General features: G+C 39.8%; 1 protein-coding gene across 3 annotated transcripts in view; it reads left to right on the top strand.

The window, feature by feature from the left end:
• The window catches only part of LOC126271918 (gamma-tubulin complex component 6), a 249,988-nt gene extending 224,913 nt beyond the window's left edge, over nt 1-25,075 (top strand). For all 3 annotated transcript variants that reach the window (XM_049974312.1, XM_049974311.1, XM_049974313.1), the window contains exons 16-17: nt 3,288-3,505; nt 24,673-25,075. In XM_049974312.1, coding sequence (XP_049830269.1) covers nt 3,288-3,505; nt 24,673-24,925 — 471 coding nt within the window. In that variant the 3' untranslated portion in view covers nt 24,926-25,075. The remainder of the gene's footprint in view (nt 1-3,287; nt 3,506-24,672) is intronic.
• The last annotated feature ends 1,250 nt before the right edge of the window (nt 25,076-26,325 follow it).

Genomic DNA, 26,325 nt, shown 5'->3' with positions numbered 1-26,325 from the left:
ATTACAGTATGTAGCAATCTGTCTTTTCCTGTATTGTTGATGTGAATTCCTACTACAGTGCAGTGTAATATATCATCAACGGAAGGTTCAAGAAAAATTAAGACCCACTCTGTGATCATGAAACTTCGATGGCAGGTGCTACCTTTTATGCTGACCATAGTGCAGGAGATGTAACAACGCTACAAGAATTGAGGCTCCACTAGTGCCACCATACTGAGACTGTTGATAAAATCTAGATGCAGGATGCTGTATTTGGCTCAAACAAAAACTTTTGAAACAGTGGGTCTCTGTTTCTTCAGGAGAGGGAGAGCGAGCAGTGCCATGAACTGTGGTGTTGACAGTGTGGTACAGTGGTTACATTTGCTGGCTGTAAAACTGCAGGCCATCAATTCAAACTCGACTAGTAAATGTGCTTTCAGCTGTGTGTGTTGTACTTCACTGATGATCCTACCGTCCGATCTGGACTTGATTGTGTTTTCAGTTTGAGAATATAATTCCACTATTGTCCTGCATATGGAAGAGACAGTTTGGGTTGCATCCTGTAGCAGAGATATGTTTACTCTCTCTCTCTCTCTCTCTCTCTCTCTCTCTCTCTCTCTCTCTCTCTTCACTTGAGATATTAATATTGCCTTTTCCAACATATATGATGAGATCTTTTGAGGCTTTGTCACCATGAGTTGATGACTAACTTTTGAAAGTGAGACAATATCTATTTATTCCTTGAGATGTCAAGAATATGTGCCTCAAAGATATACTGAACACCACAGCACATCATCCCTGTTAAACCAAACAAATCTGTAGTACCTCAGCACTGTACATCTACTTTCTACTGGCCATTCCACTTTCAGTTACTGACCAACAGTTTATGGTTCTGGAATTTAGTGGTAAAGAAAGTTGCCTAAATACAGCTGGTGGGTAACACCCAACCAACCAGAATAAGAGCCTCCATTTAGAACTCCATGGAATCTGATTTATATTTTCCCTCTCACAGTAACTTTTGCTCTGAGTCTTCATTGTCTGGCATTCCAACACTTGTTACTAGTTTGAACAATGAACTAACTGTTTTATAATCATTGTGGATTTTGGGCAGCTGCCAAGGAGATCTATATTTGTTAATATCTGGTGCTTGCAATTTTTGTCTTTGATAAATAAAGTTCATCAGTGGTCAGTGCAGTTGTAGCCAACTAGGTTGTCTGTGACTCATGTACTTTTAATATCAACTTATATATTTGAGTCATCAGTCTTTCGCCTCTTAGACAATGATTAGGCATTCTTCTAAACTCAGAGGTCGGTCAGTAAGTCACTTAGACAGAGGCTTGAGTGTTTACAGCTGAAATATTGAAAGAGGAACTCAAGATGTTCCACGTGTATGCACACAAAATAATGATATATTTATCTCTGTGGAGAACTTCAGAAACAGCATTACAAATACAATCATGAAGTCTTTTGTGGCACATTTAAACAATGTAAAATCCGGGATGGAATAATGACAATATTATGAAAAGGATAGATTGCTATCTACCATATGGTGGAGATGTTGAGTCACAGACAGGCACAACAAAACGACTGCTAAACGAGTAAGGTTTTGGCCAAAAGGTGTCCTCCTGAATCGAAACACACACACACACACACACACACACACACACACACACACACACATGATCACTGTGTGTGTGTGTGTGTGTGTGTGTGTGGTCTAATTTGGAAGAAGGCCAAAAGCTTACTTGTTTAGCAGTCTTTTTGCTGTGCCTGTCTGTGGGACTCAACATTTCCAGTATATGGTGAGTAGCTCTCTATCCTTTTCATAATATTCTATTTGTGGCACATTTATTGTAGAAAATGTTCTCGTCTAATTATAACATTAGTTCTGTTTGAAAATATAAGCTTTCATGAGTGTATGAGTTCAGGTTGTAGACATTTGGTTGATGACATACAGAAGTTAAGGTCTGGTTGAGGAGCATGCTCGGATAGCCTCATGGTAAGGCAACCACTTGCAATAAGTGGGAAATCCAGATTCAAGTCCTGGTCTGGCACAAATTTTCATTCTCATCATTCCATTATACAGCTGATGGTTGTCCATATTCACAACTGCAAATGCATTTCATGTATTCTCTTGAGTAGTCCATAACTTGAGATATGGACGGGGGGCTTTTTTACCTCCAGAGGATGCCATTATCATTTAACCATACCTTTGGAAAAAAATCAACACCAGCAATTTCCTGTTGCTTTCAGCTGTTTGCTGTACCAGCATAGCAAGACCATGTTAGCTTACGTTACAAGACCACATCAGTCAATCATCCAAATTGCTGCCCTAAAACCAACGGCAAGGCTGTTACCCACTACCTCTCTCCAATTCCAGGAACCAAATGTTAGTCTGGCCTCTTCACAGACACACCTCTAATGTGGTTGCACTTAAAGGATATCTGCCTGTATTGTTGAGGTGCACAATCCACTCCACTGCAGCAAGATCCATGATTCACCAGGTGGCAGTTACTACATGATAAATCTGTGGGTTGAGTGAGTGCAAGGCGGATGATGGATCTTAATTTTCCCTACTTTTGTATTTGTGTGCTTCCATCTCTCTATTTCTGTGTACTAGTTGCAGAAAAGAAAACTTCTCGTCTCAAAACACCAATGTATATGATCGGTTATTAAGACACTGGACTAGTGGTATAATTAATAAATATTAAATTGATACATTATAATTGTGGTCTTCATTTACAGCCAACATGACTAATCATAATACTAGAGTGATAAGAGGAGCAGGGTCCAGATCCTTGTCTTGCCCTCCTGATATAAGTTTACTTTTGTCTCATTAAATCATTGTAAATGGGTGCTGGAATACTTCAATAAATAGGACACATAGTTCCCTCCTCCTCCTCCTCCACACCACCACCACCACCTCCACCTCCAACTGAACTAGTACTTTTCACTAATGATTTCAATATTTATGAGGTGTTAAGACTATGATATTCCTTCCCATCAATGTAGTAAAAGTGGATTTTTGTGTTTATTTCTAGTTGGAAGAGTTTTTTTACAGTATTTTTATGCCATGTTCCTGGTATAATCTGTACTCTTCAGTAAGCATCAAGTTTCTTACATACTAGTACAATAGGCATGGTATGCTTGAACAACAACAACAAGAAAAAAGATCATACATTATTATTTGAACCAAAGTCAAAACAGAAGTATTATAGTTGTAAATACAAATATATAGTTAACTTATACAAAATGTACTTAAACCAAAAAAGAAGTGCTTTGTTTGCAATTATTTTACTTCTGCACAGGACCTTAAGCTGCCTGCAAATTACACTAGAAATGAACATCATCGGATACATCTGTGTCGTCATGAAATGATGCAGTTTGTCCATGGCCTCCAAATTTATATAATGTCCACTGTGTTGCAAGTTAGCTGGGCAGAATTTGAAGTATTACTTGGAAATGCTGTTTCTCTTGATGACCTTTATCGCTTCCACGCAAGCTATCTCAAGACAATATTATACAAGTAAGTTATCTCTAATAATTTTAATATAATAATACTAGTAGTAGTGGTAGTAGTAGTAGTAGAAGAAGAAGAAGCAGCAGTTGTGTTGTATTGAAATTATGATTGTCATCTGATTGGACTTCGGAAATATCCAAAAAAGATATCCAGGGAACTCATTATAATTGATTTCAAGAAATGTCCTCAGACCCTCTGCTTGCTATGCAAGCTGTTTCCCCAAAAATTTTAGTGATTCTTTTGCTTTTATTTTTATTAATGTCTTAGTAATCTCAACCGCATATTTGAATGTTTTACTAGTAATGTTGTTCTGCATCATTTGTATGAAGTAACTCTGAGGTTTTTACAATTCAACAACTGAGACTGGAGGCACAGTATTAGTGTGTGACTAGCAGAGAGTGTAATATTACCTGAAGGAACTAGTTCACTTGAAACTTAATTACAGCATGCACCATTCCAGTATACATAAACATATGTGGTTCTTCGTTAATTAACAGGCTAAACATTAAAGATATATCATTCTATAATCTACTAATTATGTATATCAGGTAATCATCTTTTGACAGTGGTAATCTTTGTTCCCAGTACATGTTTAGTTAAGACTGTGAAAAATAAGTAAAGTATCTCACAAGGATATCAGTAAAACACATTTACTGAAATGGCTTGCAGGAAAGAGGGGGTATGAAATGTCAAAACTTTGCAAATTTACTGTTCCTCCCTTTGTAGGGGACAGACTACATTCTGCATAAGTGGCCATTATACCTGATGCAAATAAAAGTAAGACTCAAAACAACACATGTAAACAGATGGTTGTTGACAAGACAGAACCTGAGGCGACAGGATTTTTGAGAAACTGTGGTCAACTGGGGCAATATTTTTATTTCCAGTCACTGAATTTGGGGATGTTACAGTGAAATGTAGAATGAAATAGACATAGGCTGTGTCTTCTGTTAGACAGTGAGGTCAAATAACATGATATGTTCACAATATTTATGACATTTTCACATGCATTGCACTCTGTGTCAGGAAAGACAAAAAATGCTTATTTAAAAGGTGTATAACTGTGTAATACAGTTTTGTGTTACCCATCAAGAATAACTGTGACATAGAAATCTATTGTTGTCACTGTATTACCTAAGTGGTTTGTGCTGGAGGCCACTGGCTATAGAGGATGGGATGAAAGGAAAGACCAATTTTTATGAGTTGCACTCAACGAGATTTGAAAACCTGGTGGAAGGTAAGGTAATATGTAAGACAGAGATTACTGACAAAATATGATGCACAAGTTAATAAGAGTGGAAAAGAGTGGAAAACTAAGTGCAGTGTTTGTGAGAGGGGGCAAGGGGGGGGGGGGGGTGGATAGGTCAGAAAACAAAATATATTGAAAACTAAAATGGAATGAGGAAAGGAATAGTTACTGTGAAGAAATGCTGAGACCAAAGAAATTAATGTAAATTAATCCCAAGCTGACCGTGAGAACCAAGGACATGTTGTAGTGTCAGCACCGCCATGAGAACCTGGATGGCTCCTTCCTATGTCAGCCTATTCGTGGGTCACTTGGAGGAGGCTTTTCTGTGATCCATAAGCCTTCAGCCCCTGGTTTGGACACATTGATGACATCTTTGCCAAAAGGCCTGGTAGTGAGGGTGACCTGTTAAAAATTTTGGAATCCCTAAATACATTCTCCCAATTGAATTTCACGTGGTCCTGTTCCGAATCCCATGCCACTTTCCTTGACTTAACCGAAGGTCAGCTGCACACTTCTGCTCACATTGTACCTACTAACAAACAGCAGTAAGTACGTTTTGACACTTGCCATCCTTTCCGTCTCAAGTGTTCCTTTCGATACAGCTTTGGATTTGAGGCAAACATATTTGTTAGATGCAGACTTTTTACACAACATACCACCATTTTCATGTCAGCCTTCTGTGGATATAATTACCCCACTAGCCAAGTTCAAAAGCAGACTTCCCATGCCATCACATTCAGTCCTCATGCTGCTTCCAAAAACCAGCTTAGGAGTACACCTCATGTCTCTCAGTATTGTCCTGCTCTTGAATGTATTAAACAGTTACTTCTACAAGGTTATGACTTGCTAAAATCATGTTCTGAAATGAGATCCATTCTGTCCAACATTTGCCCACCACCGCTAGAATAGCATCCCATTGCACTCCCAAACTCTGCAATATCCTTGTCAGACACTATGTGGCTGCTTTTCTTCACTCGCTTTTAGTTCTGTACACCATTCATTTTCTGTCTCTTCCCCCCCCCCCCCCCCTTTCTCCCTCTATCACAAATTATATACTTAGTTTACCGCTCTTATTAACTCATTCATAATAGTTTACCGCTCTTATTAACTCATTCATAATGTTTTGGCAGTAATGTCTTGTGTATTACCCCATCTTCTACCTTGAAGCTCTCACTTTTTCAAATCTCATCCAGTGCAATCCCCAACAGTCAGTGCAAGGGACTAGTGAATTAAGTCATCAGTCATCATCAGAATGGGAAGAAATTACATGTGGTGTCCCACAAGGATCCATCTTAGGGCCATTGCTTTTTCTTGTGTACATTAATGATCTCTCATCAGTTACACTGCCAGAAGCAAAGTTCGTTTTGTTTGCAGGTGATACAAGTATTGCAATAAATAGTATGTCGAGTGTAGTTCTAGAAACATCTGCTAATGATATTTTCATGGATATTAATAAATGGTTTAAAGCCAACTCACTGACATAAAACTTCGAAAAGACTCACTATATGCAATTTAGAACCTGTAAGAGGTTTCCACCCAGCATATGCATAAAGTATGAAGAAGAGCAGATAGAAGAGGTTGACAGTCTTAAATTCCTGGGATTACAACTTGATAATAAAATCAGTTGGGAGGAGCACACCACAGAACTGCAGGAACGCCTTAACAAATCTGTATTTGCAATTCGAGTGTTAGCGGACATAGGCAACATAAAAATGAAAAAGCTTGCATACTTTGCCTATTTCCATTCCATAATGTCATATGGTATAATATTTTGGGGTAACTCTTCAAATCAAACAAAAGTTTTCAGAGTCCAAAAGCGGTAATACGTATTATTTATGGAGTAAATTCACGGATGTCCTGTAGAAACCTCTTCAAAGAACTGGGTATACTAACTACTTCCTCTCAGTATATTTAGTCCTTAATGAAATTTGTCCTAAATAATATATCTCTTTTTCCAACAAACAGCTCAGTTCATACATACAATACCAGGAACAAAAATGAGCTGCACAAGGATTTAAAAGCACTTACTTTAGTTCAAAAAGGGGTCCACTACTCAGGAACACTCATCTTCAATAATTTGCCAGCAAACATAAAAAATTTAGTTACAAATAAAGATCAGTTTAAAAGGAGCCTGAAAGACTTACTAGTGGGCAACTCCCTTCTACTCCATTGACGAATTTTTTAATAGAAATAAATGGTGTATTGTATATACTTTTTAAAAAAAAGGTGACATGTTCCACATTCATGAGGATCTCCTCAACACGGATCTATGGAACTAAAAACTAATCTAATCTAATCTCAGTCTTTCCTTCTCATCCTGTCTGGTAAATTGCACTTCTTTTTCCAAAGTCTCCTCATTTCCTAAAACTCACCAGTCCCGTCCCGTCCCCCCCCCCCCCCCCCCCAAAAAAAAAAAAAAATCATTCTGCCGGAAGGAGGAGCCACTGGCTCTAAAACCTTTCAAACTTAAATACCTTTATATGCCAATTCATAGGTTAGATACAGAAAGAGAGACATCCTCATGAGCCAGATAGAACTTAACTAGAACTACTTTATACTTAACAATAAAAATGCTCATGTAATTCTTCAAAATAAAAATTGACCTTCTAAGATCTGGAATGTGTTGGAAAAACAGATCCATCAAGCATGGAGACTGTAATTACTGAAATCACAATCTTGCCATCCACCTGTATCTGTGTTTTGCATTTGAGAATCAGAAGAAGATTGGGAATTATCTCCATGGGAATATGTGAATTCAGTCTGACTTTCAAAAGTATGTTTCTGTACAACTTCGCGAAGAGTCTGTACAGCTCTCACCTCCCCTCTTCCCCTCCCCTTGCTGTCAACTCACTCATGAGGAGGTTTTCTGGTGTTTTAGACCCCCTCCCCCTCTTCAACAAACATACATAATGTGAGGAAATGGGTCAGTAAATATAAGGCATAGGTAGCATTAATGTTGATCAGAGTAAAGCAGAAGTTAGGAAGACAGTTATTTCTGTTTGTTAAATATAACAAAAAGAGAATGTTGCTCCTCTCTGGGATTAAAAATGTGGACAATTTGTTGTGTTGTGTCGCATGGTATAGAAAAGTGAATGTGATGTAATAAAGTATGGGAAGGTTTTGCCATGGGCTGATAACTGTGTTTAAGTTTAATTGTGAAAGCGTAGGGAACTTTGTTGCAGATTAAAAAGGTGTCATAACCTTTCTCACAAATAATGTTGAAAAAGACATAAATCACTGAAGTGTCTCATCGATCACACTGTCTAAATGTTCAAGATTTTATTGTATAAAAAGTCTGTTAAAGAAACAAAAGTAATCAGTTAAGGTATTTATTGATCATACCAAAATCAATGAGAAATTATGAATATGTCTGGTATCAGAGTCTCATGTCAGAAAAGTAAAAATGTTTTACAATTACTGCCAGAGCTGCATCCAGATAGGAGCTGGTTATTCTGAATGGTTTACTGCAAGGAAATAGTGTGCAACAGAGCGGTACATTGCCCCTGCTTCTGTTCATCACTCTGATGGATGAAGTAATGAAGAGAGAGAAACAAAAAGCTGGAAGCATGTCAGAACTAGTGCCAAAAATATATATATATGTGTGCGTGTGTGTGTGTGTGTGTGTGTGCGCGCGAGCGTACACCTGTCCTTTTTTCCCCTAAGGGAAGTCTTTCCTCTCCCGGGATTGGAATGACTCCTTACCCTCTCCCTTAAAACCCACATCCTTTCGTCTTTCCCTCTCCTTCCTGAAGAAGCAACCATCGGTTGCGAAAGCTAGCAATTCTGTGTCTGTGTTTGTGTGTTTTGTTCATGTGCCTGTCTGCCGGCGCTTTCCCGCTTGGTAAGTCTTGGAATCTTTGTTTTTAATATATTTTTCCCATGTGGAAGTTTCTTTCTATTTTATATATATATAAAGATTCCAAGACTAACCAAGCGGGAAAGCGCCGGTAGATAGACACAATGAATAAAACACACAAACACACACACAGAATTTCGAGCTTTCGCAACCGGCGGCTGCTTCGTCAGGAAAGAGGGAAGGAAAAGGAAAGATGAAAGGATGTGGGTTTTAAGGGAGAGGATAAGGAGTCATTCCAACCCTGGGAGCAGAAAGACTTACCTTAGGGGGAAAAAAGGATAGGTATATACTTGCGCACACACACATACACGCATATCCATCCATACATACACAGACACAAGCAGACATATTTAAAGGCAAAGAGTATGGGCAGAGATGTAGGTCAAGGCAGAAGTGTGGAGGCAAAGATGATGTTGAATGACAGGTGAGGTATGAGTGGTGGCAACTTCAAATTAGCGGAGATTGAGGCCTGGTGGATAACGAGAAGAGAGGATATATTCTACATCTACATGACTACTCTGCAATTCACATTTAAGTGCTTGGCAGAGGGTTCATCGAACCACAATCATACTATCTCTCTACTATTCCACTCCCGAACAGCGAGCGGGAAAAACGAACACCTAAACCTTTCTGTTCGAGCTCTGATTTATCTTATTTTATTTTGATGATCATTCCTACCTGTGTAGGTTGGGCTCAACAAAATATTTTCGCATTCGGAAGAGAAAGTTGGTGACTGAAATTTCGTAAAAGGGTCTCGCCGCGACGAAAAACGTCTTTGCTGTAATGACTTCCATCCCAACTCGTGTATCATATCTGCCACACTCTCTCCCCTATAACGTGATAATACAAAACGAGCTGCCCTTTTTTGCACCCTTTCGATGTCCTCCGTCAATCCCACCTGGTAAGGATCCCACACCACGCAGCAATATTCTAACAGAGGACGAACGAGTGTAGTGTAAGCTGTCTCTTTAGTGGACTTGTTGCATCTTCTAAGTGTCCTGCCAATGAAACGCAACCTTTGGCTCGCCTTCCCGACAATATTATCTATGTGGTCCTTCCAACTGAAGTTGTTCGTAATTTTAACACCCAGGTACTTAGTTGAATTGACAGCCTTGAGAATTGTACTATTTATCGAGTAATCGAATTCCAACGGATTTCTTTTGGAACTCATGTGGATCATCTCACACTTTTCGTTATTTAGCGTCAACTGCCACCTGTCACACCATACAGCAATCTTTTCTAAATCGCTTTGCAACTGATACTGGTCTTCGGATGACCTTACTAGACGGTAAATTACAGCATCATCTGCGAACAGTCTAAGAGAACTGCTCAGGTTGTCACCCAGGTCATTTCTATAGATCAGGAACAGCAGAGGTCCCAGGACGCTTCCCTGGGGAATACCTGATATCACTTCAGTTTTACTCGATGATTTGCCGTCTATTACTACTAACTGTGATCTTCCTGACAGGAAATCATGAATCCAGTCGCACAACTGAGACGATACCGCATAGGTCCGCAGCTTGATTAGAAGTCGCTTGTGAGGAACGGTGTCAAAAGCTTTCCGGAAATCTAGAAATACGGAATCAACTTGAGATCCCCTGTTGATAGCGGCCATTACTTTGTGCGAATAAAGAGCTAGCTGCATTGCACAAGAGCGATGTTTTCTGAAGCCATGCTGATTACGTGTCAATAGATCGTTCCCTTCGAGGTGATTCATAATGTCTGAATACAGTATATGCTCCAAAACCCTACTGCAAACCGACGTCAATGATATAGGTCTGTAGTTAAATGGATTACTCCTACTACCCTTCTTGAACACTGGTGCGACCTGCGCAATTTTCCAATCTGTAGGTACAGATCTATCGGTGAGCGAGCGGTTGTATATGAGTGCTAAGTAGGGAGCTATTGTATCAGCGTAATCTGAAAGGAACCTAATCGGTATACAATCTGGACCTGAAGACCTGCCCTTATCAAGCGATTTGAGTTGCTTCGCAACCATTAAGGTATCTACTTCTAAGAAACTCATGCTAGCAGATGTTCGTGTTTCAAATTCTGGAATATTCCATTCGTCTTCCCTGGTGAAGGAATTTCGGAAAACTGCGTTCAGTAACTCCGCTTTAGTGGCTCAGTCGTCGGTAACAGTACCATCAGCACTGCGCAGCGAAGGTATTGACTGCGTCTTGCCGCTTGTGTACTTTACATACGACCAGAATTTCTTCTCATTTTCTACCAAATTTCGAGACAATGTTTCGTTGTGGAACCTATTAAAGGCATCTCGCATCGAAGTACGTGCCAAATTTCGCGCGTCTGTAAATTTTAGCCCATCTTCGGGATTTCGCGTTCTTCTGAACTTCGCATGCTTTTTCCGTTGCCTCTGCAACAGTGTTCGGACTTTTTTTGTGTACCACGGGGGATCCGTTCCATCTCTTACCAATTTATGAGGTATGAATATCTCAATTGCTGTTGCTACTATATCTTTGAATTTGAGCCACATCTCGTCTACATTCGCATAGTCAGTTCGGAAGGAATGGAAATTGTCTTTTAGGAAGGCTTCTAGTGACACTTTATCCGCTTTTTTAAATAAAATTATTTTGTGTTTGTTTCTGATGGATTTGGAAGAAACTGTATTGAGCCTAGCTACAACGACCTTGTGATCACTAATCCCTGTATCAGTCATGATGCTCTCTATCATCTCTGGATTGTTTGTGGCTAAGAGGTCAAGTGTGTTTTCACAACCATTTACAATTCGCGTGGGTTCGTGGACTAACTGCTCGAAATAATTTTCGGAGAAAGCATTTAGGACAATCTCGGAAGACGTTTTCTGCCTACCACCAGTTTTGAAGAAGTATTTTTCCCAACATACCGAGGGTAGGTTGAAGTCCCCACCAACTATAACCGTATGAGTGGGGTATTTATTTGTTACGAGAGTCAAACTTTCTCTGAACTGTTCCGCAACTGTATCATCGGAGTCTGGGGGTCGGTAGAAGGAGCCAATTATTAACTTAATTCGGCTGTTAAGTATAACCTCCACCCATACCAATTCGCACGGAGTATCTACTTCGACTTCACTACAAGATAAACCACTACTGACAGACACAAACACTCCACCATCAATTCTGCCTAATCTATCTTTCCTGAACACCGTCTGAGACTTCGTAAAAATTTCTGCAGAACTTATTTCAGGCTTTAGCCAGCTTTCTGTACCTATAACAATATCAGCTTCTGTGCTTTGTATTAGTGCTTGAAGCTCAGGGACTTTTCCAGTGCAACTACAACAATTTACAACTATAATTCCGACTGTTCCTTGATCCAACCACGTCCTGTAATTGCCATGCACCCTTTGACATTGGAGCCCACCCCGTACTTTCCCGAGGCCTTCTAAGCTAAAAAACCGCCCAGTCCATGCCACACAGCCTCCGCTACCCGTGTAGCCGCCAGCTGAGTGTAGTGAACTCCTGACCTATTCAGCAGAACCCGAAACCGCACCACCCTATGGCGCAAGTCAAGGAATCTGCAGCCAACACGGTCGCAAAACCGTCTGAGCCTCTGCTTCAGACCCTCCACCTGGTTCTGCACCAAAGGTCTGCAGTCGGTTCTGTCAACGATGCTGCAGATGGTGAGCTCTACCTTCATCTCGTAAGCAAGACCGGCAGCCTTCACCAAATCAGATAGCCGCTGGAATCCAGAGAGAATTTCCTCAGATCCAAAGTGACACACGTCATTAGTGCCGACATGTGCCACCACCTGCAGCTGGCTGCACCCTGTGCTCTTCATGGCATCCGGAAGGACCCTTTCCACATCAGGAATGACTCCACCCAGAATGCACACGGAGTGCACACTGGATTTCTTCCCCTCCTTAGCCGCCGTATCCCTAAGGGGCCCCATTACGCGCCTAACATTGGAGCTCCCAACTACCAGTAAGCCCACCCTCTGCGATTGCCCGGATCTTGAAGGCTGAGAATGATCCTCTGAAACAGGGCAGGCAGCTGCATCTGGCTCAGCCAGAGACAGTGCCTGAAACCGGTTTGTCAGACGCACCGGGGAGGCTTTCTGATCAGCCTCCGGGGACGCCTTTCGCTGCCTGCCATGCCTTGGAACGACCTCCCAATCAACCACAGGCGAGGGCTCAGCCCCACTGCGGGCAGCAACCGGGGCAACCACAGCGGCAGACCGATCTGGGGACAGACGGGACAAGGTTGACATCCCCGTGATACCCAAGTCCGGCTCCCCACAGTGGTGCCCATTGGCAACAGCCTCAAGCTGCGCGACCGAAGTCAGCGCCGATTGCAGCTGTGAGCAAAGGGATCCCAAGTCAGCCCTCATCTGAACACAGCAATCGCAGTCCCTGTCCATTCTAATCGATGTTGAACAACAGTTACTGAAACACGAGTCCGTGCCTAGATAACGCAAGCGAAACACGCAAAGAATGTATCAACTAACCTGTACAAATGCCTAACGACTGCGCTACAATCTGCTGAATTTACGATTACAGTAACTAACACTCGAAATTGAACCTCCTTTATGAAACTCACATGCAATTTAAATAAGAATCTACCAAGTAAACACTAAAGCGTGATGCTACAACTGTCAAATACTATAATACACCCGAAATATGAATTAAACAATGCAAGTACCCAAAAGCACGCAAAGAAATTGATTAAACTAACAAATAAGTAAGCTAGGGTTATACGACTTGCTGCTGCAGCTGCTTATCCAACGGCGGCAGGGCAAGTTCCCATCTCCGGAGTTCGGATAGGTTGGTGTTGGTGGGAAGTATCCAGATAACTCAGACAGTGTAACACTGTGCCAAGATGTGCTGACCGTGCACCAAGGCATGTTTAGCCCCAGGGTGATCATCATTACCAACAAACACTGTCTGCCTGTGTCCATTCATGCGAATGGACAGTTTGTTGTTGGTCATTCCCACATAGAAAGCATCACAGTGTAGGCAGGTCAGTTGGTAAATCACGTGGGTGCTTTCACACGTAACTCTGCCTTTGATCGTGTACACCTTCCGGGTTACAGGACTGGAGTAGGTGGTGGTGGGAGGGTGCATAGGACAGGTTTTACACCGGGGGCAGTTGCAAGGGTAGGAGCCAGAGGGTAGGGAAGGTGGTTTGGGGATTTCATACCGCCCCTGGTGTAAAACCTGTCCTATGCACCCTCCCACCACCACCTACTCCAGTCCTGTAACCCGGAAGGTGTACACGATCAAAGGCAAAGCCACGTGTGAAAGCACCCACGTGATTTACCAACTGACCTGCCTACACTGTGACGGTTTCTATGTGGGAATGAACAGCAACAAACTGTCCATTCGCATGAATGGACACAGGCAGACAGTGTTTGTTGGTAATGAGGATCACCCTGTGGCTAAACATGCCTTGGTGCACGGCCAGCACATCTTGGCACAGTGTTACACCGTCCGAGTTATCTGGATACTTCCCACCAACACTAACCTATCCGAACTCTGGAGATGGGAACTTGCCCTTCAATATATCCTCTCTTCTCGTTATCCACCAGGCCTCAATCTCCGCTAATTTCAAGTTGCCGCCACTCATACCTCACCTGTCATTCAACATCATCTTTGCCTCCACACTTCCACCTTGACCTACATCTCTGCCCATACTCTTTGCCTTTAAATATGTCTGCTTGTGTCTGTGTATCTATGGATGGATATGCGTGTATGTGTGTGTGCGCGAGTATATACCTATACTTTTTTTCCCCTAAGGTAAGTCTTTCCACTCCCGGGATAGGAATGACTCCTTATCCTCTCCCTTAAAACCCACATCTTTTCATCTTTCCTTTTCCTTCCCTTGGTAAGTCTTGGAATCTTTGTTTTTAATATATTTTTCCCATGTGGAAGTTTCTTTCTATTTTTATATGCCCCTGCACATGTGTGTGTGTGTGTGTGTGTGTGTGTGTGTGTGTGTGTGTGTGTACCTGTCCTTTTTTCCCCTTAAGGTAAGTCTTTCCACTCCTGGGATTGGAATGACTCCTTACCCTCTCCCTTAAAACCCACATCCTTTCGTCTTTCCCTCTCCTTCCCTCTTTCCTGAAGAAGCAACCGTTGGTTGCGAAAGCTTGAATTTTGTGTGTATGTTTGTGTATCTATCGACCTGCCAGCGCTTTTGTTTGGTAAGTCACATCAACTTTGTTTTTAGATATATTTTTCCCACGTGGAATGTCTCCCTCGAAACCACCAGTGGAAATAGTGTGGCCTAAAAGTCAGTCACACAAAACAGTTGAGATACCAGTGAGCAGACATGGGTTACATGTGAACATCAACCAATATGGAGAAAAGCTAGTTAATGCTGACTACTTTCAGTGGTTTGCTAGTATTATAATTGGACACACCAAGTCTCGACAGAAATCACAAAAAAGAATTCCAAAAAGAGCTCACTTTGACCAACAAGTTAGGACTCTCCTATGGGACAACCAAATATCTTTAAGATCCAGGAAAACCCATCATCAGGCATTTTTTTTACTAATAACTAAATATGCCCTTGGAAGCTAAACTATCAACAGCAGAAAAATTTAAGTTCTTGAGCTAAGTGCTCCAGAAGAATAAGGGAAGAATGATGCCAAGAAACACCAGAAAAGCAACCAGTATGCAAAACCATTTCAAGTTTGAAATGGTTTGCATATGTAAAGAGGATGGATCAAACAAGAATAGTGTGAAAAGTCTTGAAAAGAAACCTGATGGATGATGATGATGACAATCAATAACAGAATAAAACAGTTCTCTCTGACACCTGCAACAAGATGATTATCAAAGAATTTATAACTTATTACATTTTCACAGTTCATGCAGTAAAACTTCACCATATGATACGACATTTTAATTTATTACTTCTTTACTACTAATTCTGTTCACAACACTTTTTAAAAACACAATCTACAAATAAAACTGAATGTACCTGCAAAATTATATTATTGTACTACACATAGTACAGGAGGTGTGACATAATAAACATTGCTAGAAAGGTTTTCACATTTTTTTAATCTGCAACAAAGTTCCCTACACTTTCATAATTATATTTAAACATCTTAGTTTTTGCTTCAAAGAAAGTGCAAATTACCTAGACTATACTCTACGAGTGTTTGATAGAGAGAGCTCTTAGTGATTTCCTAAAAACTTTAAGCATAATTTGAAATCTTCTCAATTTTTTTTCCATTTTCATGCTTAACATCTAATATTGAACACACTAACTCATTTGTAATGTAATCAGACATTTGAAGCAGTTTTATACAGAGGAGTAGAATTCCTTAAGGAATTGGGGGTTTACTGGTTTAACAGAATTTATGTTGCAAAAATTCTCATGCAGCATATTTAATAAAATTTGCAAAGAGAGACATCAGAGAGTATATACTATAACACAACATGAAAAGACAAGGAACATATTTACACATTATGCACAGTACGTAACAGCACAATAGGGATGAAGAAAAATGATTAACTCTTAACATGCCAGCAGGCTTTTATTTCTTCTTTTAATAATAATTAACATTTTTTTTAATTTTTTAAATTTTTTTAGCAATTACATATTTTATCCACTTGACATCTTGTGCATGAGTTCACCATAAAATGAACATATTTTACAACAAAAAGATGTTAAAGAATTGAAGGTAACAACAATGACTGTTGAAACTGGTCATCTTGACTAAAAAAAATTTTATGCGATGTTGGCTTTTGAATGGTTTTAACAATTAAAACAGATTACCCTTCAGTACTCTTAAAATGAGAAAATTTAAAAGCCACTCAATAATTCATCAGCAACCAGTGCATTTTCTACATGCACAATATCATTCAAGTACAAACATTAAATCAGAAGTCCACACTTTTGCACCAGTCAATAAGGAGGTCCTTTTAGCGTCATCAGACATCCTCTGAATTTATAATTATTAAATTACCTCTTTAATTAAATTCTTCTCTAAAGACATCCTTACCAACTTGTATATCTCATTTAAAAATCTTATTTCCCTCTTCTCATGGCAACAGTTCTTTGTAGCAGACTATTAATATTAGCCCTGCCATCTCAGTCATGTGTGACTGGCTAACATCTTAATGGGCACAAATGGGGCTGGAATGTGAACAGTGCAAAATGTTTTCTCATAGAACAGACATAATTTTACATTAAGTAGAGAAGCTAACTGCTCACTCCTTCCGCTGAAAAGAATGTGACTGATTTCCTTCCATAATCGGAGCTTGTGATCCATCTCATCAATGATGGAACATTAAATCCTAAACTTACTTTTAGATAATTCATGTGTAGGAACAAGAATGGGATCCAGAAGAATCGGTTTTGTTAAGTTTTAGTCAATGTGTTTGATGCAATGGTTCTTAGCTTCTGGAAATCCTTTGCAACATCAAAGAAAACTCTTCAGTAATGAACACACAATAGACCAGCTCTCACCTACTGACTGAATTTTTAAAATATGTGATTCAACAGGTAAATTTCATACATTTTGTGCTCAATTGATGAAGCGGTTGATGAAAGGCTTTGTATTTTCGACTGAAGGCTGAAGTGACTGGTCTGTGCACATGAACATGTAAGAACCTATTTATTACCTTAGGTATTTTTGAGTATGTATTCCTTATGGTTGGCAGTGCAAGTTAAATGTTCCTTCAGTTGTCACACATTTTAGATATTTGTTCCGAGTTGACTGTAGTAAGTAGGAAACCTCATGCAGTTTGTCAAAGATTCCAACAATTGTTAGCAGAAAAACACTAGAATAAGTCAATGCTAATTAAAAGAAAAAAATCAGGCCACTTTGTACTAAAATTTTCTATGATCAGGAAGTACAACTACTTTTGTTATTTAGGCATTAGACTGTGGTCTAAGGCATTTTTCTGTGCCTAACATTTTACCTGCTTTATGTGGAGAAGTTACCAGAGGCTATAAAGACACTGATGATGTCTCCAGCATTAGGAGACAAAACATTAGGCCCAGAAACGTCATGGCCTAATGCCCAAATAACAAAATTCATCAAAGATGCAAATACCAGTTGTGAAATCCTGCATTGTAAGAACAGCTCTTGCAATCAGTAACCAGGGAATAAAACCCTTATTAATTTGACAAAATCAGGTCAGTGTAAACATAGGTGGGCTGTTGGCCGCATTTTCAATATATAAAATTGCCCAACGTTTTGGCCAGTATTGCAAATGCTGTCCTCGGAGCTTTGTGCTGAGCTGCAGTAGTGGCCAAAATAGTGGACAATTTTATTTATTGACAGTGTGATCAACAGCCTAGAAGAATTTTATTGACAAAATCATGTCATTTTATGTGCTTGTGTTTTCACAAAAACCAAATAATGGAAAATCCTGGATATAATAACAACAGTGTGGAAAGGAAAGATTGATTCTCACCACACGGGAGGTGTAGAGTTGCAAAGAGGCACAACAAAAAAGATTGCTAAAATATTAAGCTTTTGGACAAAGTCTTTCTTCCAAAATAGAAAACACAAGCAAAACTCGCACACATATGGCCACTGCCTCTGGACAGTGAAGGCTGACAGTGACTGCATCTGAAGTGAGCAGCAAACTGTTGGAGTGGATGCTGGGGTAAGGAGGTGTGGGATTGGAAGGGTGAGAGATAGCAGGGTAAGGGTGCGGGGAAGTGCTGTGTTGTGTGAATGTGTAGGGAGATGGTGTGGACAGGATAGGCGGTTGGATGATGGAACTGATCAAGTTACAGGCCAGGGGAGTTACAGGAACAAACGATATGTTTGCAGGAAGGGTTTACACCTGGCAATTCATAAAAGCTTGTGTTGATAGGAAGAATCCAGAAGTAGTGGGCTATGGAGCAGTCATTAAAGTGAAGTGTGTTGTTTTGGGCAGCATGTTCAGCAAGCAGGTTGTCCTGCTATTTCTTGGCCACAGTTTGGTGGTGCCTATATATGCAGACACACAGCTTTTTAGTTGTTGTGCCCATGTGTAAATGGCAGTGTGGTTGATGCTTAGTTTGTAGATTGTGTGACTGTTTCCGTATGTGGCACTGCCTTTGATGGGGTAGGGGATGCTTGTGACAGGAGCGAAATATGTTGTAGTGGGAGGATATATGTGACAGGTCTTGCATCTAGGTCTACTGCAGGGATATGAGCCAGGAGGCAAGGGGCTGGAAGCAGGAGTGGAGTAGGACAGACAAGAATATTGTGTAGATTTGTTAGGCAGAATGTACCACTATGGGAGGGTTGTGGAGGATATTGGGGAAGATATTCCTCATTTCAGGAAACAATGAGAGGTAGTTGAAATCCTGACAGAGATTGTTATTCATTTACTCATACTGAGTCATGAGAGGAGTCCTCCTTTGTTGCCAGACATTGGGTATGTGGTAGGTGACTGGAGGGACAAGAAATAGGAGATCTGTTTCTGGATAAGGCTTGGAGAATAATTGTGGTCTGTGAAGGCCTCAGACCCTGCAACAGACCTAGATGCAAAGCTTGCCCCATACACCCTCCCACTATCAACTACTTCATTTCTGTCACAGGCCTCTCCTACCCCAACAAATGCAGGGCTACCTTCGAAAGCAGCCATGCAATCTACAAACTAAGCCACAGCCACCATGTCACTTTCTACGGGGACATGACAACTAACAAGCTGTCTGTCCACATGGATGGCCACTACTAAACTGTGGCCAAGAGACAGCTGGATCATCCAGTTGATGAACATGCTGTCCAACACAATGTACGTCATATAAATGACTGCTTTACAGTATGCATCATCTGGATTCTTCCTGCCAAACCAGCTTATCTGAAATGTGCAAGTGGGAACTCTACCTTCATTAGTCCTTGACCTGTCTATTACCCACCTCTTCCCTGCCCTGACTCCAGCACTAGACATGCCTTCTATCCCACCAACATTCCTTCCAATCTTTTTCCCTTTCTCTCCCCTCCCCCTCTCTTTTCTCTCCTCTTCCCCTTTTGTCTCCCCCCCCCCCCCCCCGTCCCACCCCAGCACAACCTCTTGACACTGCACCTAGCAGCCTTATCCTGTCCTCACAATGTCCCTGCACACTCCCATTGCATGGCATCTTAGCTCAACCCTACCCCGCCATCTCTCACTTTCCCCACCCCAAACCACCTCCTTACCACCATCATCCACCCTAACAGTTCGCAGCTCATTTCAGACACAGCCACAGTTGGGGCCCAGTGCCCAGAGACAGTGGTCATGCATGTGTGAGTTGTGTCTGTGTGTGTGTTTTCTATTTCAGAAGAAGGTTTTTGAAAGCTTAATATTTTAGCAGTCTTTTTCATTGTGCCTCTCTGTGGTTCCAGACCACCTCTATGTGGTGAGTAGCAATCTACCCTTTCCGTGTTGTTCTACAAAAAAAGTAAGAGTATTAGCTACTGATCAAAGCAACTAGTTGCAATCATGTTTCTGCTTTGGACACTATTTTCACTAATGTTATTTGGCATAAAGTCACCATTGGTTCCTTCATTGTCTTTCTTGTATTGATCCTACTTGAAATTTGATTCCACTGCCATACACTAGTTTATCCAGTAAAGGATCGGCAGGTTTCAATCCTTTTGTTGATTTGCTCAGTGATTAAAATCAGTTGATGGCACATGTTAAAAATTTCAGTGAAATTATTACTGGGTGTGTCTACTTCTCAACTACACAGTGAGCCGTTACCTTTACCCTTTCTGTTGTTTGATAACCAACTGCAATATATGCAATGCCAATTGTCTTGACAGGGTTGAAAACAGACTTCAGGAAAGAACAGTATATGTTGTGAATTATCTTTTTCTAAAAATGTGTTGAAATTAATTCAGACAGCTTTGAAAGCTATAAATGTATTATTGAAATGTCCCTTATCTAAGTGACATTTCTTAGCTTTACCTTCATTCATGTCATACATTATTTCTAAGAGACAAAAACTAATTATAGCATCTTCGATTTTCACTAATACATATACTTAACAAGAGTTTGGTATTCTTTATGATCATATCTTACTTTAAAGATGGAAGCATTATCATTTTCAGATTAGTTTTACTGAGAATGAATTTATTTACATGAATAGCATATAATGCATGTATGATAACATCTGAGGGGCTCGACTAAGGAGAAGCTCCACCCTTGGAGACTTACATCCAAGCACAAATCTGGTATATTAGTGCAACATATAAGCTGCTCTGCTGAATTGTCAGAGCACTTGGTTTAAGTCTTCAAATGGACTTGACATCTGAACTTCAGTCAGCATTTACAACAGTGCTAGTAATTGAAGTTATGCATTTTCCCCATAAACAGAGTTGATATCACCACACACCATTCAATGAGGTAGATGCCACTGGAAACCGGGTTGTAATTGTAGATGGTGGCAGAGAGAGAGTTGTCATTAACCTCTTGTTCTCTTGGTACTTGCTAGCTTGATTCCTTCCACACCATCACTCTATGAAAGGACTTCCTTTACCTGCAACCCACATAATTATGTAGCTCCCATTACCCATCTAACTGTTTTGGTGCTAATTACAAACAAATATTAGGTTAGCAATAATGGAAATTCCTGGATGAGCAGTAAATGAAATAAGGGAAAAGCAGCCATGCACATATAGTCCATCGATGCATGGAGCACAGAAACATATAACAGAAACCAGCATTCATACTAGCTTTCAAGCAGTAGCTTGATCTGCACACATCAAGCCACTATAGGCAAATGTTTGTTTTTATGTGGTTGAAAAAATTAGCACAGCCCAAATAGATAATATATGTTTCAGAGAAAGTATTGCTCTGGTTTGGACATTTTATGAGTTGTTACTTCTGAGTAAAAGCTTTGAAGAATGTTCATCAATCTAAATGGCAACGTAATTTCCAAATTTATATTTTGCATTACATGTGCACCGCCAAAGTAAATGAGGAACACCTGACTGAAATCTGGCACATACATTGCAGTTTTAGTAAAAGCAGTTACCTGAAACTGGATAAGTATAATCCATACTTTCTATAGCTGCTTCATTTTTGATAGTTGCAGATTTATTGTGTGTCTTATTTTCACATCTTCCCATGACAGTAACAAATAGATATTCCACACAAAACATTACAGCAAATAAAATCTTAAAATAATAACAATAATAATAGAGTGGAAAGGTTAATGAGCAGCCTAGATGAGTTGATCCCAATGGGTAACTGACTAAAGATGATCATTTTGACAAGTTTAGCAACAGCTTCTCTTATAATGAAATGCATCGCCTGCACTACAGATGAAAATTAATATATGTTGACTTTATACACAACAAATACACTGATTGTTTGTAAAAATCCATTTGATTTATAATTTCAAAGCAATAAAACAATACTCATTTGTGGGGACAGTTTGATATGCTGGAATAAACCATGCAAATGAGAATGGCTGCCTTAAAACCTTTGCCTGGCTATTGGATGGTCCACAACAAACTGTCATGACCTCTATTTCCCCTGGAACTTTCCTTTTTGATGCTATTCTCACTGAAATGAAAGTATATTTTATTTAAAAAGAAAACTGCATATAGAACACTTGTGTGTCCCATTATTGAGTACTGTTTGAGTGTTTGGGATCCCCATCAGTTCTGATTAAAGGAAGCCATCAAAGTAATTGTATTATTTAAATGGTCCATGAACCCAAATGGGAATCCCCAGAGGGTAGGTGATGTTCTTTTTGTGAAACACTCTTGAGAATGTTTAGGGAATGGGGATTTGCAACTGACTGCAGAATGATCCTGCTGCCACCAATATACATCTTGTGTAAGGACCATGGAGACAAGTTAAATCAGGACTCAGACAGAAGCATACAGACAGTCAATTCTCCATCATTCCATTTGCGAGTGGAATAGAAAAGGCGATGACTAAGAGTGGTACATGGTGGCCTGCGGAGTACATTTGTAGATCTAGAAATGAATTCATTTGTCCAAGAAATAATTTCAAAGTCAGAATTGTGAGTCCACTAGCCAGTATTAGGGACTGTGCTATAAATATTGAAAAGTGTGGAAAACTACATGAAAAAAAAAGTTTCCAACATTGTTCAGTATACTGCATCAAAACACAGTCATTAAATTAATAGTCTTTTTTATGCTTGGATTGACAATAAGATAAAATTTCTTGAAAGAAGAAATTTCCCTGCATTAGGCACTGTTTTGTAAAAGCCCAAAACAATAAAATAAATTGTTTGTTTTGAATAAAAGAAAGCAACAGCGTGATGCAGAATAATGATTTCCTTCAAGGTATGCATTTAATGCTTCCAGTTGATACTGTTGAGTAGTCTTTGTGTAGTAGCTACCTTGTTCTCAGAACACTTGTATATCTACCAATATTTTAAAAAATCCCTCCAACAGCACATTATGGTTGCGAGGTATCAACTGTGCTACCAATAAAGTGAATGATCTATTACCATCAGTCATTGAGGGTGTCAATGGTTAAAGTCCAGTTTCAAAATGCTGCAGAAAGAGAATCACTGCTCAGAATGATGTCAGATTTTAACAGCATACTGTTGACACAGGCTGTAGACATCTTATCATAAATGGGGTAGGCTGCAAAATACAGATGAATCACAATTCAATAGACATGGTTTGAGCTGAACATTACACCATCCATACGGTTCACTGTGCCCGATTGCACAAGTTCGGCGTCAACAGTTGCAGCTTTGTTAGTTAGGCAAGTCCATCCACCATTGAATGGGGAAATTTGTTTTTAATTGTCCTGAGACCAAAAACTGCATTGAAACCAAAATGGCATATTTTCAGTTTCGCTGGGACTAAAAACTACATAAAAACCAAAGTAACATTTGTTTTTAATTATATTGGGGTCAAAAACCAAATAAAAATCAAAATAGCATTGCTTTTTTAATTTTTTTAATTGTTCTGAGGCAAAAAATGCATAAAAAAGCAAAATGACATCAATTTCTAATTGACATGAGACTGGCACAAGACATGTTCATTATGCTGTTTTCTGCCACAACTTGAAATCGAGAAACAGCATATTTTACTACAGATCAGAATGTCTCGGGGATCATGTGTTTGACAATGTGTGCCTTCAATTCAGTTACCTTCGTAATTGTAGTGGTGAACACATCATCTTTCAGGTAACGCCACAGCCACAAGTCATACAGATTAAGACCAAGTGATCTGGTTGGCCATGCTGTAGGGAAATGACAGCAGGTAATTCTACCATTTCCAAAATACCTCTGTGGCTGCCACTTCACTATTTGTGCAATGTGTGGAGGAGCACCATCTTGCATAACAATGATCCTACCCACACATCCACACTGTTGAAGGGTCGAAATGACATTAGTGTGCACAAGGCTGTCATAGAATTTACCAGTGGCTTTACAGGTAATAGGACCTACAGGACTCATTTCCTCGAAAAAATACAGCTCTTGAATAAACTATGCCATCAACCTGCATCACACAGTCACATTTGCAGAATGAAATGATGGCGGTTGATGTTTGTGTGGATTTTCTGTTGCTCATTTTCTGCACATTGGCATGTTATGGGAGATGGAAATGGGCTTCCTCTGTCCACAGAAAGTGCCATGGTCATTCATCGTTCACTTCCATGTGAGCAAGAAATGCCAAAGCAATTGTTTGTCTTGCTGGCAGGTCAGCAGGAAGCAACTCCTGAATATGGTGATTTTGTATGGATAGCAGTGAAGGAACAACTGTGTGTGGTGCATCTGTTGGTGTTCGTATTCCGATACTTACAGTGCCATCTATTGGTCAAAAATCCTCCTCCCCCCTCCCTTCCCCCATCACCCCACGATTTTGTTTCCCCCTGCATCAATAATATGCTGCTCAAATTTGATGACATTCCAAGCAGTCTCTTTCTACAGCATTCTGAAACTTTAATTATGGACACCCTGTATGTTTGGCAAATAAACATGAAGTCAATTTTTATGTAAATTTATCCATACCCCATATCTTGAATGACATAATTCATCTTCAACTCACAGAAATGGAGATTCTTAAGAATATGACTAAAATATTAATGGCAGTGTACAGATTGGAATGGAAACTCTGATTGTCTTTCAGATTAATTGACACAGTTTAAAGTATTCCAAGACTTGAGTGTCATTTATTATGCATGCTTTCTTACCTTTGCAGGTGCCTGCTGTTTGAAAAAACAAAACGAATGATGGATCATCTAATGCGGGTGTTTACACTGATTCTGAAGTTCTGTGAAATGGTGCGCAGTGGCCTTAAGATGGATGATTTACTAAAAACATTTAATGACTATCAGAAGGCTGTCAATTATTGGTTGCATTTTGTTAGCCGTATGGCGGACAGTGGTTTCCAACCACACTTTGCAAATCTTGTGTTAAGCCTCAATGTAAGTGGCTATTATAAGAATGTATAATGCCAATTAGTGAAATATTTAATAAGACTGTTGTTGCACCCAACTTTGTAGTCCTGTTTTTATTCATGACTGTGTATATATGCTTTTTTGTAACAATTTCTCATTTATGCTTGTAAATAGTTATTACAATTAAACTAAATTTGAAAATAACCTATAACTAAATGTCAAAGCTGTGCTCAGACACTCTGCCAACACATGTGAAGACAGTCTGCAGATTGTTAATGATTTGTGGTGGATCATGAATAAAAATTCAAATTGAGTTGGCAGTCAAAATAAGTATGTGAGACACAAAGAAAAAGAACAGGGATTAGTTTTGCTGCTTTGTGATCCTTACGATGATATAGAACAATGACTGTACAAATTAGAAACAACTGCCATGTTGGGGAACATTGAAAGAGAGACAGAGAGAGAGAGAGAGAGAGAGAGAGAGAGAGAGAGAGAGAGAGAGAGAGAGTGTGCTGAAAACTCAGTGAGTGTGACAGTTTGACATAGAACATGGCCATGGTGTTGTCAAATCTTGTACTGCCCAGTTGAGTGATAGTTATGCACAAAGTGGTTCAAACATGAGATTTCAATACATCGTGCTACAGCCAACCTATTTCCATTTCCAAAATAACTTCAGGTAGCAGCCTCTTATAGGCTATCTTGCTAAGGGGTATGCAGTGAGTACTTCAAGAAATATGAAGTAACAACATCAACATTTGGCCATTGGAAATAATGTTGTCCATTTGCTTTCAAATAATTAGCCCAGCACAGTGATTTTTCAATAATTTCTTTCATGAACTCACCATACAAGGGTTTGTCTAAGTACCTTATCCCACAGCCCCTTCATTTTATGCATCTTCCCAAGTCTCCATGCTAGTAGTGTGATATGTCTCAGTTCTCACAGGGAACTAGTCATTGACAAACTAGATATTCAAGCATTACCATTTGTTGTTTTGACTTCATTTCTTATGAACCATCCTTCAAAAAGAAACCTCATTTCAGAATATAGCACCCTCATAGTTCCTCTTTCCATAAGTGTCCAAGTTTCTTCCGTATAGCAAAGGAAAGCCAGCGATTGTTTGCAGAATTTTACCTTTCTTTATTTTCATGTCATACTCCACAAAAATTATTATACTGATTTACGCGTCAAAGTGAAATTATTAGTTTTTGTTAGAACACCTGTATGCTTACTGCCACATCAAAATGCACCAGAGATATTTGAAGTGAGAGGGCACAGAATTTTTTATGACATTAATTGGGAAGTCACACTTGAAAGTATTGCCAAATGCACAAGTTTCAAGTGCTTCTAAATAAGTAAGCATTCACTGAACCCAAAAGCATTATTAATCTATTTACTGGTAGTGGTGCTTTTGCCTGTAATGTTTGAAGTTCTCCCCCCCCCCCCCCCCCCCCAA

Source organism: Schistocerca gregaria, chromosome 5 (assembly GCF_023897955.1).
Source record: "Schistocerca gregaria isolate iqSchGreg1 chromosome 5, iqSchGreg1.2, whole genome shotgun sequence".
NCBI lineage: Eukaryota > Metazoa > Arthropoda > Insecta > Orthoptera > Acrididae > Schistocerca > Schistocerca gregaria.
This window is presented reverse-complemented; position numbering and strand designations above follow the sequence as displayed.